The following is a 15,263-nucleotide window of genomic DNA, read 5'->3' on the forward strand; positions in this document are numbered from 1 at the left end:
GCAACACTGCTATTTGAGTATAGTGCTGCCATCTGCAGCTCATTTTACTACATAAAAAACAAACGTGTGTAGTGAGTCATTGTTTTCTCAGCAAAACGAGATTTCTCCTTTCAGACAAAATATAGAACGAAAAAAGTAGTGTACAAATTTTCTCAAAACGGAGAAAAATAAGAGAAGACAAACATGGCTGTTAGACGTGCATCCCATTCGGGTAGTTGGTACTCCGATTCAGGTTGGGCTAACACAGCTGAGTGCTGGCACTGTTTATGTTCATTGTTCATTTCCAAATGGGACCTTGAAGGTCAATGACCCGTAATTTGCAAAATCCTTAAATTATTTAGTTTAAAAATGAATCCGGCACATATTTCCCCGATATAACAGTTAGAACCCTTATTCATGTGACTAATACAATGATATTAAAGTTGAGCCACATGGCATGCAAACCATGAAACAACTCATAATAAAACATACATCAATTTTATTTTCACTTTTTTTTTGCAGCTAAGGAGTTGGGAAAACAATTGGAAACTTGGCTCAACACTGCTGATCTAACCCACGGTCCCGCAAGGGCTATCATTGCTCCGTAGGTGCCCATATTATTTTTTTCTGATCTCGCTTTCTTTATATTGTTAGTGCTGTCCTAAAAGAACAATGTACTTCTGTTTTAGGCATGCAGGTTATCAGTACTGTGGAGCGTGTAGTGGGTTTGCCTATCGTCAAATTAGCCCTGTAGTAGTGTGAGTAACAATCAATGCTTGAAACTGTTACTGTGTTTATTTGAAGACATTTATCTCTGAATAATTTTGCTTCCCACAAATATAGGAGACGAGTGTTTATCTTGGGTCCATCTCATCATGTTCGCCTTGGTGGATGTGCCCTCTCTACTGCAACCAAGTACCGTACACCACTTTATGATCTTCGAATAGATACCCAGGGTATGTCATTTCCGTACAGGGGCTATGGCAGATGTGTTCGAATTTGTAAATTATGGTAAATAATAATCTTCTGTTATTAACAGTAGTAAAGGTAGAATTTATGCACCATACGTAAATTGCTGTTATGCATTTCTGATTTTAAAATTATTTCTTAAAAAAATAAACTGTGGGATTATATCGATTATGCATGCTATGTCACAATCGCATAATAAACTTTTTAGGCTATTCGCGCGAAAGTTAAAAAACCAGACTTTCACGGTGATAATTTTGGGGTTTTCAACTGTGTGTGAAAATTTAAATTTAACCTTTTCGTGTCATCCTCGGGGTCATATTGCCTAAGCTTTGAAGAATCACATACTTCTTTCTCTTTAAGTATATTTTCTTTCTCATCTCGTGGTGCCTCTTAACATCTGAGGAGAAGATATGACCTACAACGTCATTAGGCATATGCCTGTCTTGATGAACTATTACTAATACTACGCACATATTATAAATACCTGCTAATGTTTATACTTTATTTGGAACTTCCAATAAGTATGTAGTTTTCAAGATATTAATCACTCTTGTATATTTATACAGTGAAACCTGTATGAAACAACCACTGATAGCTCCATATAAAATTGGTCTTTTAGAAGGGGTTGCTTAATAGGAGGTTTTTTTTTACACAAATGAATTAAACTACTGTACGTATATAAAATAAGAGAACTTGGAATGTACTGTTAATTATAATAAATTGTGTAGATAATTTTATCCTCTTAAATCATTACTTTCACTTTAGAAAAATCGTAGTAAATTAAATTTTCTTTCTCATTTTATTATTATTATTTTTGTTTCACAATTTCATTCTCTAAATTAGGCTATCCTTCAGAATATTACATAGTACATTTATATGTTCTCCAATGGAATTCCACACAGTTATAATGTTTTCTTCTCTTTTAAAACCCAATTAATGTGAGTATTGTTACTTTAAATTTTTCCGCTAATTTCCTTCCAGATAAACCATTTACACTTTCGCGAATCACTTTGACTCGATCCTCCAATGATAATAGCTACACATTTCAGTTTACTGAACATGTTTTTACTCGTAAAAACTTTACACAGTACCAGAACAAATGAAACTGTTAAAGAAGGAAGCAAATTTCATATAGGTAATCCACAATCATATCCTGAAGGTCGTGTGCAGCGGTCTCACTAGAATTTCCACATTCCTTAGATGGAGCCTTAAAGAATCGGACATTCTGCACAAATAGTTAACAATGTTGTCAAATTTCATTTTAACCTTAGAAGATGTAGTGCAGTATTATCATCAAATTCTCAGAATTTATTTAATGAATTAAAGTACTGCTTTGTTAAATTATAATATTGTGTTCAATTTCGAAATACGATCTCTTAAAGGGGTAAAATGGAGAAAATGGCTATTCAATATCTGGTCAGTGTTAAGGAGAGAGGTGGTCTTTTAATGAAGGTAAAAATACATTTGGGTTTTTATGTCGGTTCTAAGAGGTGATCTCTTAATAGAAGTGGTCTTTCACAGAGGTTTCACTGGATTAACATGCAAGTGTTTTTCACTAATTTATAGTTATGGAGCAGACATGATTTTATCTAATTTAATTAAAGTTTTTTCGTACTTCTTTCTCAACGTTCTCATAATTGTCCCATTGAGATGATTGATTCCATTTTTTTAGTTCGTTTTTAACGCCTTGATCTTCAAAATATTAAATATATCGTAATAAAAATATATTTTGTTGCAAGCATTCAGTGCCTCCAGGAAAATGTAGATATTGAAGTGTCATGTGTTGTGTCGCAGTGTACGCTGACCTGGAGGCCACTGGACAATTCGAGTGGATGAACATGTCCGTGGATGAAGACGAGCACAGCATAGAGATGCATCTTCCATACATCGCCAAAATTATGGAGGAGTAAGTTGGTCGTGTTGCTAACGTATTATTAATATTCACTTGTACAATATCAGAAGAGGAAAAGAAAAAATTAGCCTATATGTAGTTGAATACTAGAAGCAGTTAACCACAAAGACAGCTCTAAAGCAGTGCTGGTCCCTCTTTGTGATTATTTTGTTTAACAAAACAGCATTTCTTTTTCACTTCTCAGCATAAAGAATATAGTGCAATAGGCCTATCTCTGATACCATATTTTCATCATCATGATCATTCATTATATATATATATATATATATATATATATACATACAGACGTGGACAAATTATTAGCAAAATTGAAGATTTTTATTACATATTTTTACAAAATATGATTCTTCACTTTAGACTACAGTTGACATTTTTGCGTATTTCGAAATTATTAGTAAAATTGAAGATTTGTATTGTATATTTTTTACAAAATTTGACTCTTCGATTTGGACTACATTTGATATTTCTGCATATTTACAAATTATTAGCAAAACTGAAGATTTTTATTATATCTTTTTATAAAATTTCACCCTTCAGTTTGGACTATAGTTTACATTTTGGATATTTCCAAATTCTTAGCAAAAGTGAGATTTTAATTTTATATTTTTACAAAATTTGACTCTTCAGTTTAAACTGCAGTTGACATTTTTGCATATTTACAAATTATTAGCAAAATATGAAGATTTATATTATATATTTTTACAAAATTTGACTCTTCAATTTAAACTACAGTTGACATTTTTGCATATTTCTATCTATTGTAATGATAGAAATATGCAAAATTGTCAACTGTAGTCTAAATTGAAAAGTCAAATTTTGTAAACAGAATTATCATAAAAATCGTCAATTTTGTTAATAATTTGTCCAAGTCTGTATATATATATATATATATATATATATATATATATATATATATATATAGCCTGTAGTTTATAAAGTAAAGTGATCTTGTTGTTGGATCCAACAATTTCTCGGTCCCTGTTTCCCTGTGGTTGATACTGCATTACTAATTTCGGAAGTCTATCTCTTTCCATCCTGATAACATGTTCTTTCCAGTTCTTTTGGGAATTTAAGATTTGGTCTATTAAGTTATTAACTTTTAAGGGGAAGGACCTACAGAAAATCTCTTTTCTCATATTATTTTAAGTAGAGCCTCCATTTCCCTAACATAGTTCCATATCAATGTATGAAGGCTTTTAAATGCAACATTTTCACTTTTGCCCTTTATGGTACAGTCACAGACATAAAAAATGCAGTATTATAAAGAAAATTATAAAGCTACTCTCAAGAATATCATAGAATCATAAATCTTGTCTTAAATGAAAGCAATTTTTTTGATGATTTTTAGAAATTGTGGTTTTTATATTTTTATTTTCATTTTGCATTTTTATGAACAAAAAGAAAGATTGCACGTCTATTTTTAACTTATTCTTTAAGCCCTGCAGTATATATTGACTACATCCCAACTCTGGCTACTAGCAACAGGCATCTATAATGAACACCGATCAAAATACCCCTCATTTCTCGTGAAAAACAACAACTGAATAGACTGCAGTGGACTTCATGTTGTCAGCAAACAGCTGGATACATTAAGAAGATTGATTGATTTAATTCGCAATTTGACAATTTCCTCTTACAGAATTATTTATGTATAATATGAGAATATTCCCTGAAAATTTTATTCAGTTTTCTCTATTACTGTCTGAGATATTACATATTAAATGTTGAAAAATGTAAAATAAACTCCGGGTATTCAACAAAGAAGTTTGAGCACAGATTAAAGGAACTGGAGTGCAGCGGCTATTTAAAAATGGCATTAAAAGCTATTTTCTTCCTAACGACCTTGAAATTTGAAATGAAGTCAATGGTATGTTGTATTTTTAGGCTTAAAAAAATAATAATAATTTTGACTATTGTTTTTGGTCATTCCTGTAGGTCCTTCCCCTTACTTGTTTTGTAATTTCTGAATTTCTTATGTGATCAAATTAATAAATAAAATTAAAAAGTATATAACAAAATCTATGTTAAATAAATAATAACTGATTTAATTTAAAATCTATTTACCTTAAGAATACATCATTAATTACACTGTCAAACAGGCTATGATACTTCACAGATGTGTTCCCCTTCGAAATGACATCATCCTAGAGGTGGCTTATGAATGATGTTGGATTACATTTTTTTTATCTTAAATCTCCCCTCTCACCCCTTTTTGGGCTCATATTTGTTTCTTGCTGATAGCCTTGCAAGCTTTCGAGCACTCCCTGAGTAACCATAATCAATTATTGGAATTGATGAAAGATGATTTTATTGCATTCTGAATGTAGCAGATGAGACATCAGTAATTTGTAGTCCTGATCACATATATAACAGATTGTCCATTCCCATGTTATAAAATGGCAACATATAAAGAGAAGAACCACTAGGATCTCCACTGTCGAAAATTAATTTTTTGGTAACAATCACTAGATGGAAGTACAGCTGCAAGCTATTACTCCATGCAATTCTTTTTTTTTATATTTTTAAAATATAAGACATAGTATCGGATTTTTTTAAACCTCTGACTGCAATTGTCCTTTTAACATAAATTAATGCATTATTCACCCGACTTCTTTTGCAGTCTTTGATAAAAGTCGTCTTGAAAGTGCATCAGGCTGATTATCTGTTATTTATGTGCTCAGGGGCTGTACAAACAATACATCATGATGAAGCACAGATGTAGAAAATGAATGGTGTGACTTGAAAACGAGACACTTATGTGTGTAATTATTTGCAGCTACAGGGACTCGTTCACCATTGTGCCGGTGTTGGTGGGGTCCCTGACCCCCGAGAAGGAAGCCATGTATGGCCGTATCTTCTCGCGCTATTTGGCCGACCCCCAAAACCTCTTTGTAATCTCTTCAGACTTCTGTCACTGGGGTCACCGCTTCCGTTACACTTATTACGACCGTAACTGGGGCGAGATCTATCAGTCGATACAAACTCTCGACCGCACGGTAAGTCAGCTGAACATTGTGAGGGATGATGAGTGATAGACACTCCGAGGACATCACTAGATTGTGATAGGCTTACTGTACCCTTAGAAAACATGCACAGAATGTGTAGACATCATGGGCTAAAAGAAGAGATTGTGTGTTCTGTAATGTACTTCATTTATACGTTTTTTTGAGGGTCTGAAGAGAAAAGCGCATAAGTGACAAAAACGTACAACTGAAATGACATTTAATTTTCAAAAAAGAAAAAAAATTGGACTGCCTCCGTGGTCTGTTGGTCAGCATGCTGGCTTTCAGATCCGGAGGTCCTGGGTTCGATTCCCGGGCTCGGCTCTCGGTGAATTTTTCTTGAAGAAGAAGAATTCCCTGGGTGTCTAGAGTCTGGAAATTTGTATGAATGTGAGTGTGATTGTGAGTGTGCCGGGTTAATATTAATTAACCAATCATCACAAATATAAAAAAATACATCAGGACTGTCGCTGGGCAGTAACCTGAACACACGTTTCAGCGTCACATTGTTGACAAGTAACTCCATCTGTTAGCACAACCATAAAGCATCTAATAGATGCTACAGAGTTACCAACAATGGGGGGGGGGGGAAGACAGAGAGAAATTTATAACGCATGTTCTTGAATCTATGATTATTTCTTTGGTTCCAGTAAGTCAAAATAGCTAGTTTTCTGGACAGAAGTTTGAATTTTCCAAATCAGTGACAACATAAACTCGTGAGGATTTCAAATGAATAAAACATTAAAATACTTTGTTTTACTGATTTATTTGCATTGCATAATATCGTCTTTTAAATTCTACTTAACTGATAAATGACTTGTTTTGTGAGGGCGCATGAAAATTGAATTTTTTGACTTCTTCTGTTAGTCCCTGGCATGAAAGATTTATAGATCTTTGTTGCTTAGAGCCAATATATTACATTTCAAACTCCAATCCAGAAAATATTACGACATTGACTTACCTTCTTTTCATGTGATCTTAATTTAATAACATGTGATTATTTTACAGAAAAGTCGGTTATTTTGGACTGCTTGCTGCTCAGAAATAAACAATGCCCTCAAATTGTAATAACTCTTGAGTAATTTGTTAAGTTACATCAAAACGTTTCACTATTTCTAAAGCAGTAACAGCATCATTAAAGGACACGAGATTGTTGGAGACAAGAATGGGCAGCTTAGAATTTTCACGAATTTCAATTCAGGATGCATCTTAACAATGAACATGTACTGTATTTTCCCGTTATTACATTTTCATGGCAAGCTTAATTTTGAGCAAAACTGATTTACAACATATAAATTACATTTCGTATTTCCTGGGGTTAAAAAAAAAAAAAAAAAGGTATCCCCGTCACACACCATGAAGACACTTGTGGGGAATGGAGGTAGAGCCCCATGCTTTCCATGACCTCGGCACTAGACTGAGGTGGTGTGGTTGGCACCACGCTCTGACCGCCTTTTACCCCGGGAAAGACCCGGTACTCAATTTTATAGGAGGCTGAGTGAACCTTAGGGCCGTTCTGAAAGTTTGGCAACAAGAAAAATCCCGTCACCACTTGGGATCGAACCCCGGACCTTCCAGTCCGTAGCCAGCTGCTCTACCAACTGAGCTACCCGGCCACCCACGAAAAATGTATAGCCGAAATAAATCAACAACGAAAGTAGAGGAATTTTGCAGAAAGTTGAGAAAAAAAAAAGTATGTGTGAAAAACATGTAAGTGAAAAATGTCTAAAGGAAGTTTGACTATATTAATATGATTTATGAGATCTCCAAAAGGGACTCTGATGGCTTACTGAGAGGGTATTGTATCCTTACGAAATATATGTACAGGGTTTATTGTATGTTAGTAACCTCAGATGTAGGGTTTGTGTCATAATATATACTGTAAATATGACTCATTATGTCTCAAAGATGAAGTTGTTTGGTATCATAATATAGGGCAGAAAATACAGTACATGGCCATTTTACCTCTCGAAAACACATGCACATGACAGAACAGTGGTGGGAATAACTGATGTAAGTTTTGTTGGCTAGAAAAAGACACTGATAAAATTATATTTAATTACATACAAATTAATTCGAATTGTACGTAATTCTCTTTTGTAAATAGTAACGTTTTTAAATTCGACTTTGAATTGAGTGCATTTTTCTTCGCTTTGATGTGTAATAAAGATTCTTAGTCAAATGTCCAAAGACAGATCTGAATTTCACAAGTGATACCATAAGGCACCATTTATGAGGCAACTAAGCCAGGAGATAATGGGGTAGGTTGGCCAGTTCCTTTCCCTCTCCATTGCATACATCGCTGACTAGCTACATATTACACTAGTCAGACTTCAGATGTAACAAACAATTGTTCTCCCTCTTACATACATCGTCACGTACAGATCAGCTAGGACCTCAACCAGAGAAAACATTGATATTAAGCATTATAAAATTCTAGTCACTTTGTATTGAGTAAAACACATTTGGACAAGTTAAAGAATGCTTAAGTGCTCCCAGCTCTCTATGTTCTGTTAAACCTGATTTCTAGTCATTCGAAAACTATCTTATATTCAAACTTTACTTATACCGTAGTTCTGAGTCGTGCATAATTTATATTGTTTCCCTTAAGTTATGTAAAGACCAGGTTTTACTGTTAATTCTTAAGCCTTAGAAGATGTAATTTGTTTGATATTATAAATTCAGGGTAAAGAATATCACCAAAAAGAACTGTGATGGTGCACTGCATCCTTAAAAAAAACATACTGACAATAAGACTCTACATTAGAAACCTCAATAATGTAAGTTTTGTTTGTTTCCAGGCACGTACTCAATTTAAGGAAATTTGTGAAACTTTAGATTATATCAGTTGTTTAATATCATACATAATATGACACAAAGTATGATGGACTTATCAATGGAATGTATTCATAAAAAATAAAATAGCTTTATTGTTGGGAAAAACCAAGTGTAGGCTTTGTGAAGTAGAAAAAAGGGCCTCCTGGCATGTTGTCTTGTGAGAGATGACTTTACACCACTAGCATACATAGTATATGTTCACAAGAGAAATCTTTCCTTGGAGATTCACAAAGAAAATGTTACAGAATGTGTAGATGTACAACGAAAACTTCTCCTTTCACTTCTGGCTAACCCTGCTGCTTGCGGTTGTATTATTCAGTGTTGTTTCTTTCATAATATCTTTTTTTTTTTTTTTTTTTTTTCCTGTTACTTCCTCATTTTTGTGTGAATTTAGAGAAGGTATTTACAAAATGCGGTACTGTATGTTGCAGGGAATGGACATCATCGAAACTTTGAACCCAGGAGCCTTTACCGAGTATTTGAAGAAATTTGGAAACACTATATGTGGAAGACATCCCATAGGAGTTCTGTTACAGGTTTTGCATATTTGGTTTCTTTTTTTTATCTAAGAGTAATTTAAGTGACGAATTAATTACGAAACTAAACAGGAAGACAAGCAAGTGAACTGATAGATGTTCTTCTGAAGGACTGTCCAGTCCCCATCCCTTCTCCACACATTTCTTCTTCTTCTGATTTAAGGGTGTATATTTCAACTGTAGCAATCATCGCTCAATGTACAATGTTGGCGATCATTGCCGAGCAAACGTCAGCTGAACTGTTTTCTGTACAGCGAACATCGTTGTCCTTCCTATCGAAAGTATTATGCGATCAGAAAATTAGATAGCACTAACTAAGTTTGGAAGCAATAATTCTGCTGAAACATTTAACATTGGTTGGAGACAAGTTTAAGGTATATTTTTCTAGAAAAGAAGGAAGAGCTAAATGGTATCAGTGAGATACATTGCTCTATTTATGCCTCTTTAAATAGAGATATACTGTAGATTTAAATTATTTTCCGAGCGAGCTATTATGTCAAAATGATATTTTAAATATCAGTACAAACTAACAAATAATACACAACAATGCCTCATATAAAGTGAAAATGTACATAAAATTTGTCAAAATAACCGAGATACGACGATTTTCCCATTTAAATATTTCAAAGCGTGTTTGCCTTTATAAAGGTGATATAAAAGTTATAACCAAATTAATAATGCGTTTGCATATACAAAAAAAAAACTCCCAAAAATAATGTACACTTATGGAAAAAAAAAAAATTATTTGATTAACAATATTTTCACCGTTACAATTACACATATATAAAAACTAAATATAAACATTTACATAGAGATGATAAATTTTACAAGAGAAAAAGTTCGTCCAAAGGGCATCCCGTCTCTTTTGGAGCCACCAGGTATTAGTCGCGCAGATGGTCTCACCTTAATTCCATGGTCTAGAGAAAAATCTTTAATTTGGGACTCCACTTGCATTGACACTCTAGCTCCATCTCACTTACCGCATACCTCCAGACTTGCAGAATCTGCTGCTGAATTAGCCGTGAAGGAGAAAGTCAATAAATATGCTCATCTTTTAGACAATTATATCTTTGTCCCCTTTGCTGTGGAGACCTTCGGTCCTTGGAGTCATGACGCTAAAGTTTTGGTATCTCAAATAGGCCAAATTTTGATCTCCATTACTGGTGATCGCCGTTGCACTACTTATTTGCGTCAACGCTCAAGTATTGCTATTCAATGCGGAAATGCAATGAGCGTTTTGGGTACTCTTCCAGAGTCCAGCCCTTTGGACGAACTTTTTTCTACTGTAAAATTTATTATCTCTATGTAAATGTTTATATTTAGTTTTTATATATGTGTAATTGTAACGGTGAAAATATTGTTAATCAATTTTTTTTTGTGTCAAAATTAATTAAATCATTTTGAATTATAGCAGTTACAATATTCAAGCTTTTGTTCAAGTTATTCAACTTAAAACTAATTCTAAAACACAATTCATTAGGGTTTTAAAATTACCTCATGTAATTGGTTACATTAATTGTCGTTATTGAAGGTCTGAATTTTGAGGAAGATATTCCTTTGACACTTCATATATATGTATGTTCCTGCTCTAACAACACTAAATTCAGTTTTTTTTAAACACGGTCTTTAAAAATAGATAATAATTTAATTATTATTTCACTTTTCTGTAGGATAGGTACTGTCCTTCTGTCAAGGCCAATTCTCTCATTCATTCATATTGTTTCTTTTACTAGAATCCCACTGCCTGCTTGAAAAAGAAAGTTTGGATCCTAAATTCGTAAACGTTGTTACTCATCTTTGAAAATATTTCGCAATAATTTAATTCACATACGGAGAAATTCATTACTGTGTATTTGTCGATGTATAAGACACTCCCAAAAATTAAAGTATTTTCCGTAGAAAAAAAATTAAATTAGAAAGGAAAACATACGACGATGATGATAGTTGTAATAATTCACTGAACTTTTAAAAGCCTGCAAATTCACTTACATCACTATCATCAAACTTCTCTCTCTTTCACTAAATCATCAGAATTGGAATCTTAATCTTCACACCAATGATCCTCGCTTCCATCAGGACATTGCTGATACTACATTTAAGAATGACTTCACAATAGTTTTCTCATTGGCATTTTAAAACATCCACACACTTTATTGATTATAGGCTGTTGAAGCACTGCCTTTGCAGTCAGCTGATGTACACTGCTGTCCGCAATCTACTCTTCTCTCTTGAATACTTTAAATGGTTTGTTTAAAGAAGCATCAAGAAGCTGTAGTTGTGAAGTAAGTCCTACAGCCAATTCATTGTTACAATCTCTGAATATGGGGAATGCACAGAGCAAACCATATCAAAGTAACTGGTATTCCTACCAAGTTGCATTTTGATGGGCAGTGCGTGATTTGTTGCACTAAGCTGGCAACACATTTCTCCTGGCACTTCATATTTACTATGTTTTCATGGAGTATTCAGATCGATCTGAATACATTTACCGTATTGAAATCTTCAATTCGAGCTGTGTCTCAAGGTCGATACACCTAAGAAGTGGGATCGGATCGTATTCAGTTTGAATTGAGTTCCATGAAAACGGGTATCGTATTCATTTAGATCTCAATATGCTAAGCGCGTGATCGATCGTCATTTCTTTGATGTGTCAGCTGTTTTACCAACAACAAGGGATGTATCTTGAAAAAGAGTGTTGTAAAATATATTTCGTGTTTTCCTAAAAGTCAATATTATAGTCGCGACACTGTTATTCCTGGCATGACTCCTCCTCTTTGCTTACGTCTTAGGAAGTCAAGGCTCTATAAAGTCTAGGTAGGTAGTATCGTTCGCCATTTTTGTTTTTTTGTTGCCGAGCTACCAGACAAGGGATCTATTTGTCACACCGTTAAACATTATCATGTCGTAGCTCCTATGATAATAAATCAAACGCACTGTAATTGAGCAAATAATTGAACGGCAATTAACATCCTCGTGTGCTTTCTGCGAACGTCAACGAAAGAGCCAAAATGGCGGGCGATTATATTAAGTATTTATCCAGGAAATGTATGACGTCTTCATCAGCGAATCACAAGACGCACATGTTTAAATGTAGCCGACCTGCAACGTAATTGGCTGCCGGAAATTAGAGCGATGGGAATATACCATTATTCATTAACAGCCAGGATATCAAGTTTTCATGCACCTCATTTGGAAAACGCAACATTGTTTATAGCTAATGCCTGCAGAATGACCAACATGCTAATATGTCGACATGTTAACCACCATAACTACTTTCGAAACTTCAGCTTCCGTACTCAGATCGTTTTCAACATGTATCGAAAATTGCATGAAAACAGGGATCGTATTAGATCGAATTGAATACTCCATGAAAACGTAGTAATTGTCAGGCTCAGTTACCTACCTGAACTGTACTGAGAAATGTGTATTTTTAGCCATGGTTAGAGATACACAATCCAGCATCACATTTCCCTTGTTGAAATGTATCTACTGAAGGAAAGTGTTATGAGTTGTGTTTACGTCAGTTTCGATGATGTTTTCAAGAGACTAAACAATCATTGAAATAGTGTGTTGTTAAATTACTGTATTTAATTGATGACTAAAAAGAAACAGGTTCCTTTCTCGATAAGAAGAAATATTTAAAGTGTGTTCTGATAGAACAAACTTGAAGATATGCATGTCAGGATGAAATTGAGCCCAAGAAAATGTGCCTGCCACCCAGTGCAAGAGCTAATAATAATAAAAATAATAATCCGTGGCGCTACAGCCCGTGAAGGGCCTAGACCGACCAGCCGGCTGCTGGCCTCACGCCCACATGCCGAAGTAGAGGTGGACGATCATTCAACCAGAATGGAGGTATCGTGTGGTTAGCACGATGATCCCCCCAGCCGTTATAGCTGGTATTCGCAACCGGATTTTGCTACCTATCGTAGCTCCCCAAGTGCATCACGATGTTGGATGGGCACCGGTCCCATACACTGGCCGAAATTTCATGAGAAAATTTCTTCGCCCATGGGACTCGAGCCAGTGCGCATTCCGTAACAGTCCTAGGCAGGATGCCTTAGACCGCGACGCCATAGCACGGGACTAGTGCAAGAGCTGAACACATCATAACCAGACAGTGGATATTCGGTCCTTACACAGCAACAAGACGTCACATCCCTTGACGTATGGAGGGAGCATAGTAACGAGTTCAAAGACCTTCCTGTAACTGACGTACACCTAACATTCAATTTTGGGACCGAAAATCTGCTACCTGATCATAACATTTTGTAGAAAGTGTTTGAAAGTTCTTCAGTTTCATCCGTATAAGGTGTCTGCAGTTCATGAATTGAAACCAGTTGATCCAGTAGTACAGGCATGTGTTCGAGTGTTTATGTTAGAGCATGCTTTGGGCAGTGTTTCTTCTCATCAAGAATGAAAAATTTCTCGCCACTAATTTAACAATACATTTGGATGGTTGTGGAAAACTTAATGTACTGCTCATCAAAAAAATCTTGTGGCCTATTAAGAATGCCAGAAACTTAGGTTTGATTTGTTCTGTGTAAGACGCACCCTAACTTCAAGGCCTATTTTGATGGCAAAAGAGTGCATCTTATACACCGACAAATACAGTATTTATTTTGTTGGTGTCACCGTAGTCAACATAACTTGAGCAATATCTCTACCATCTTTATGTATGACATACATATTATATTCACTGAAAAGAAAACACTCCATTCAAACTTCATGGTACCTATAGAAGAATTTGAAAAAAAAAAAAAAAAAAAAACTTTTTAAATTGTACAGAGGAAAATTCCATCAGTAGAATTAACTAAAATTTAAAAACAGCCACGAAATACGAGTTAGGAGACATATTTTGTACAGGTACATAATGGTCAATCCAGGTAACATCAGTCCCTTGATCTTGCAGGCAGTGAGCAGTCTACAAAAATCCGGCAGCAACGGCCACAAGATGAGCCTCAAGTTTCTCAAGTATGCGCAGTCGAGTCAGTGCTGCAGTATGAGCGACTCATCCGTCAGCTATGCAGCAGCTGCGCTCACGTTTGAATAACGAGCGGTCCCGCCTAGCTCCCAACGTCAGGGAATTGCACTCGCGACCGAGCAGGGGGAGAGCACATCGCCAACTCTCCAGACAGATCTCAGCATGGGGACAACTGGCAATGTAGAGTTTAGATTACTTCAAGAAGAGCCAAGATTCTTACTACTCTCTTGGTCTTATTCCGTTGTATTGTCGGCGACGCTGCACGTCGACTTGCCTAGGTGAACGCTGCCTTGTATTGTGAACAAGTGACTGCAGATGAATGGTCTGGAGTCTTCAGCTCAGTATCCCACAGCGATTGTTCCGTACTTCCCTCCCTCTACCTTCACCCTGTCCCTTTTCTCCGTATTTCTTTTGTGTCACGATGAATCGAATGTTGATGGTAAAACAAAGATAAGATGTAAATGCTTGGCAACACAAGAATGGTGCACTCAGTGATTATATAATTATTATTATATTAATACTATTATTATTATGTATGTAAAACTGTTATTACAAAATGTAATAATGCATTTTTTATAATGTAATGGAACCAAGAAAAAAAAATTTGACTGAAGTTGTGTATGTCAGTGAAAAAATAAGAAATGAAAAATTGTAAAAAAAATTATAAATTTGTAGTGCATTTACAATTGAGGTTTGCAATAAACCAGTTGAGCAGGGCTCATATTGACGTGTATGTTTCTTATGTATTAAAATTGACTTCTTTCTGATATAAGCAAATCAGCTTTGTAATGAGATTATCAGAAGAATTGATCAGACAGTTCTGACAACAAGCATCATGTGAGACAATCAGAAAACTGATGATATTTTACGAAAGAAAAACATTGGAGTTTTTTAAGCATGAAAGTGAAAAATTTATAATTTTGACGAGTATGTCGAAATTTCAGCTCTAAGGGTCGTATTCATTGACGATACTTGGACCAAAGTTGACTTTGGAAAGTTGTTGTTTTCTAATGCCAGGCATTTGACAAAGTCATTTGACCTCT

The 15,263-nt window shown here is 35.0% G+C and overlaps 1 protein-coding gene across 1 annotated transcript; it reads left to right on the forward strand.

Annotated features, from left to right (window-relative positions):
• Positions 1 to 41: 41 nt before the first annotated feature.
• LOC138698586 (protein MEMO1) lies at positions 42 to 14,943 on the forward strand. The gene is made up of 8 exons (XM_069824619.1): positions 42 to 232; positions 502 to 583; positions 669 to 737; positions 823 to 935; positions 2,743 to 2,854; positions 5,637 to 5,856; positions 9,132 to 9,236; positions 14,149 to 14,943. The coding sequence occupies exons 1-8, from the start codon at positions 184 to 186 to the stop codon at positions 14,287 to 14,289; spliced, it is 891 nt and encodes a 296-aa protein (XP_069680720.1). The 5' UTR covers positions 42 to 183; the 3' UTR covers positions 14,290 to 14,943.
• Positions 14,944 to 15,263: the final 320 nt, after the last annotated feature.

Source organism: Periplaneta americana, chromosome 4 (genome assembly GCF_040183065.1).
Source record: "Periplaneta americana isolate PAMFEO1 chromosome 4, P.americana_PAMFEO1_priV1, whole genome shotgun sequence".
Classification (NCBI taxonomy): domain Eukaryota; kingdom Metazoa; phylum Arthropoda; class Insecta; order Blattodea; family Blattidae; genus Periplaneta; species Periplaneta americana.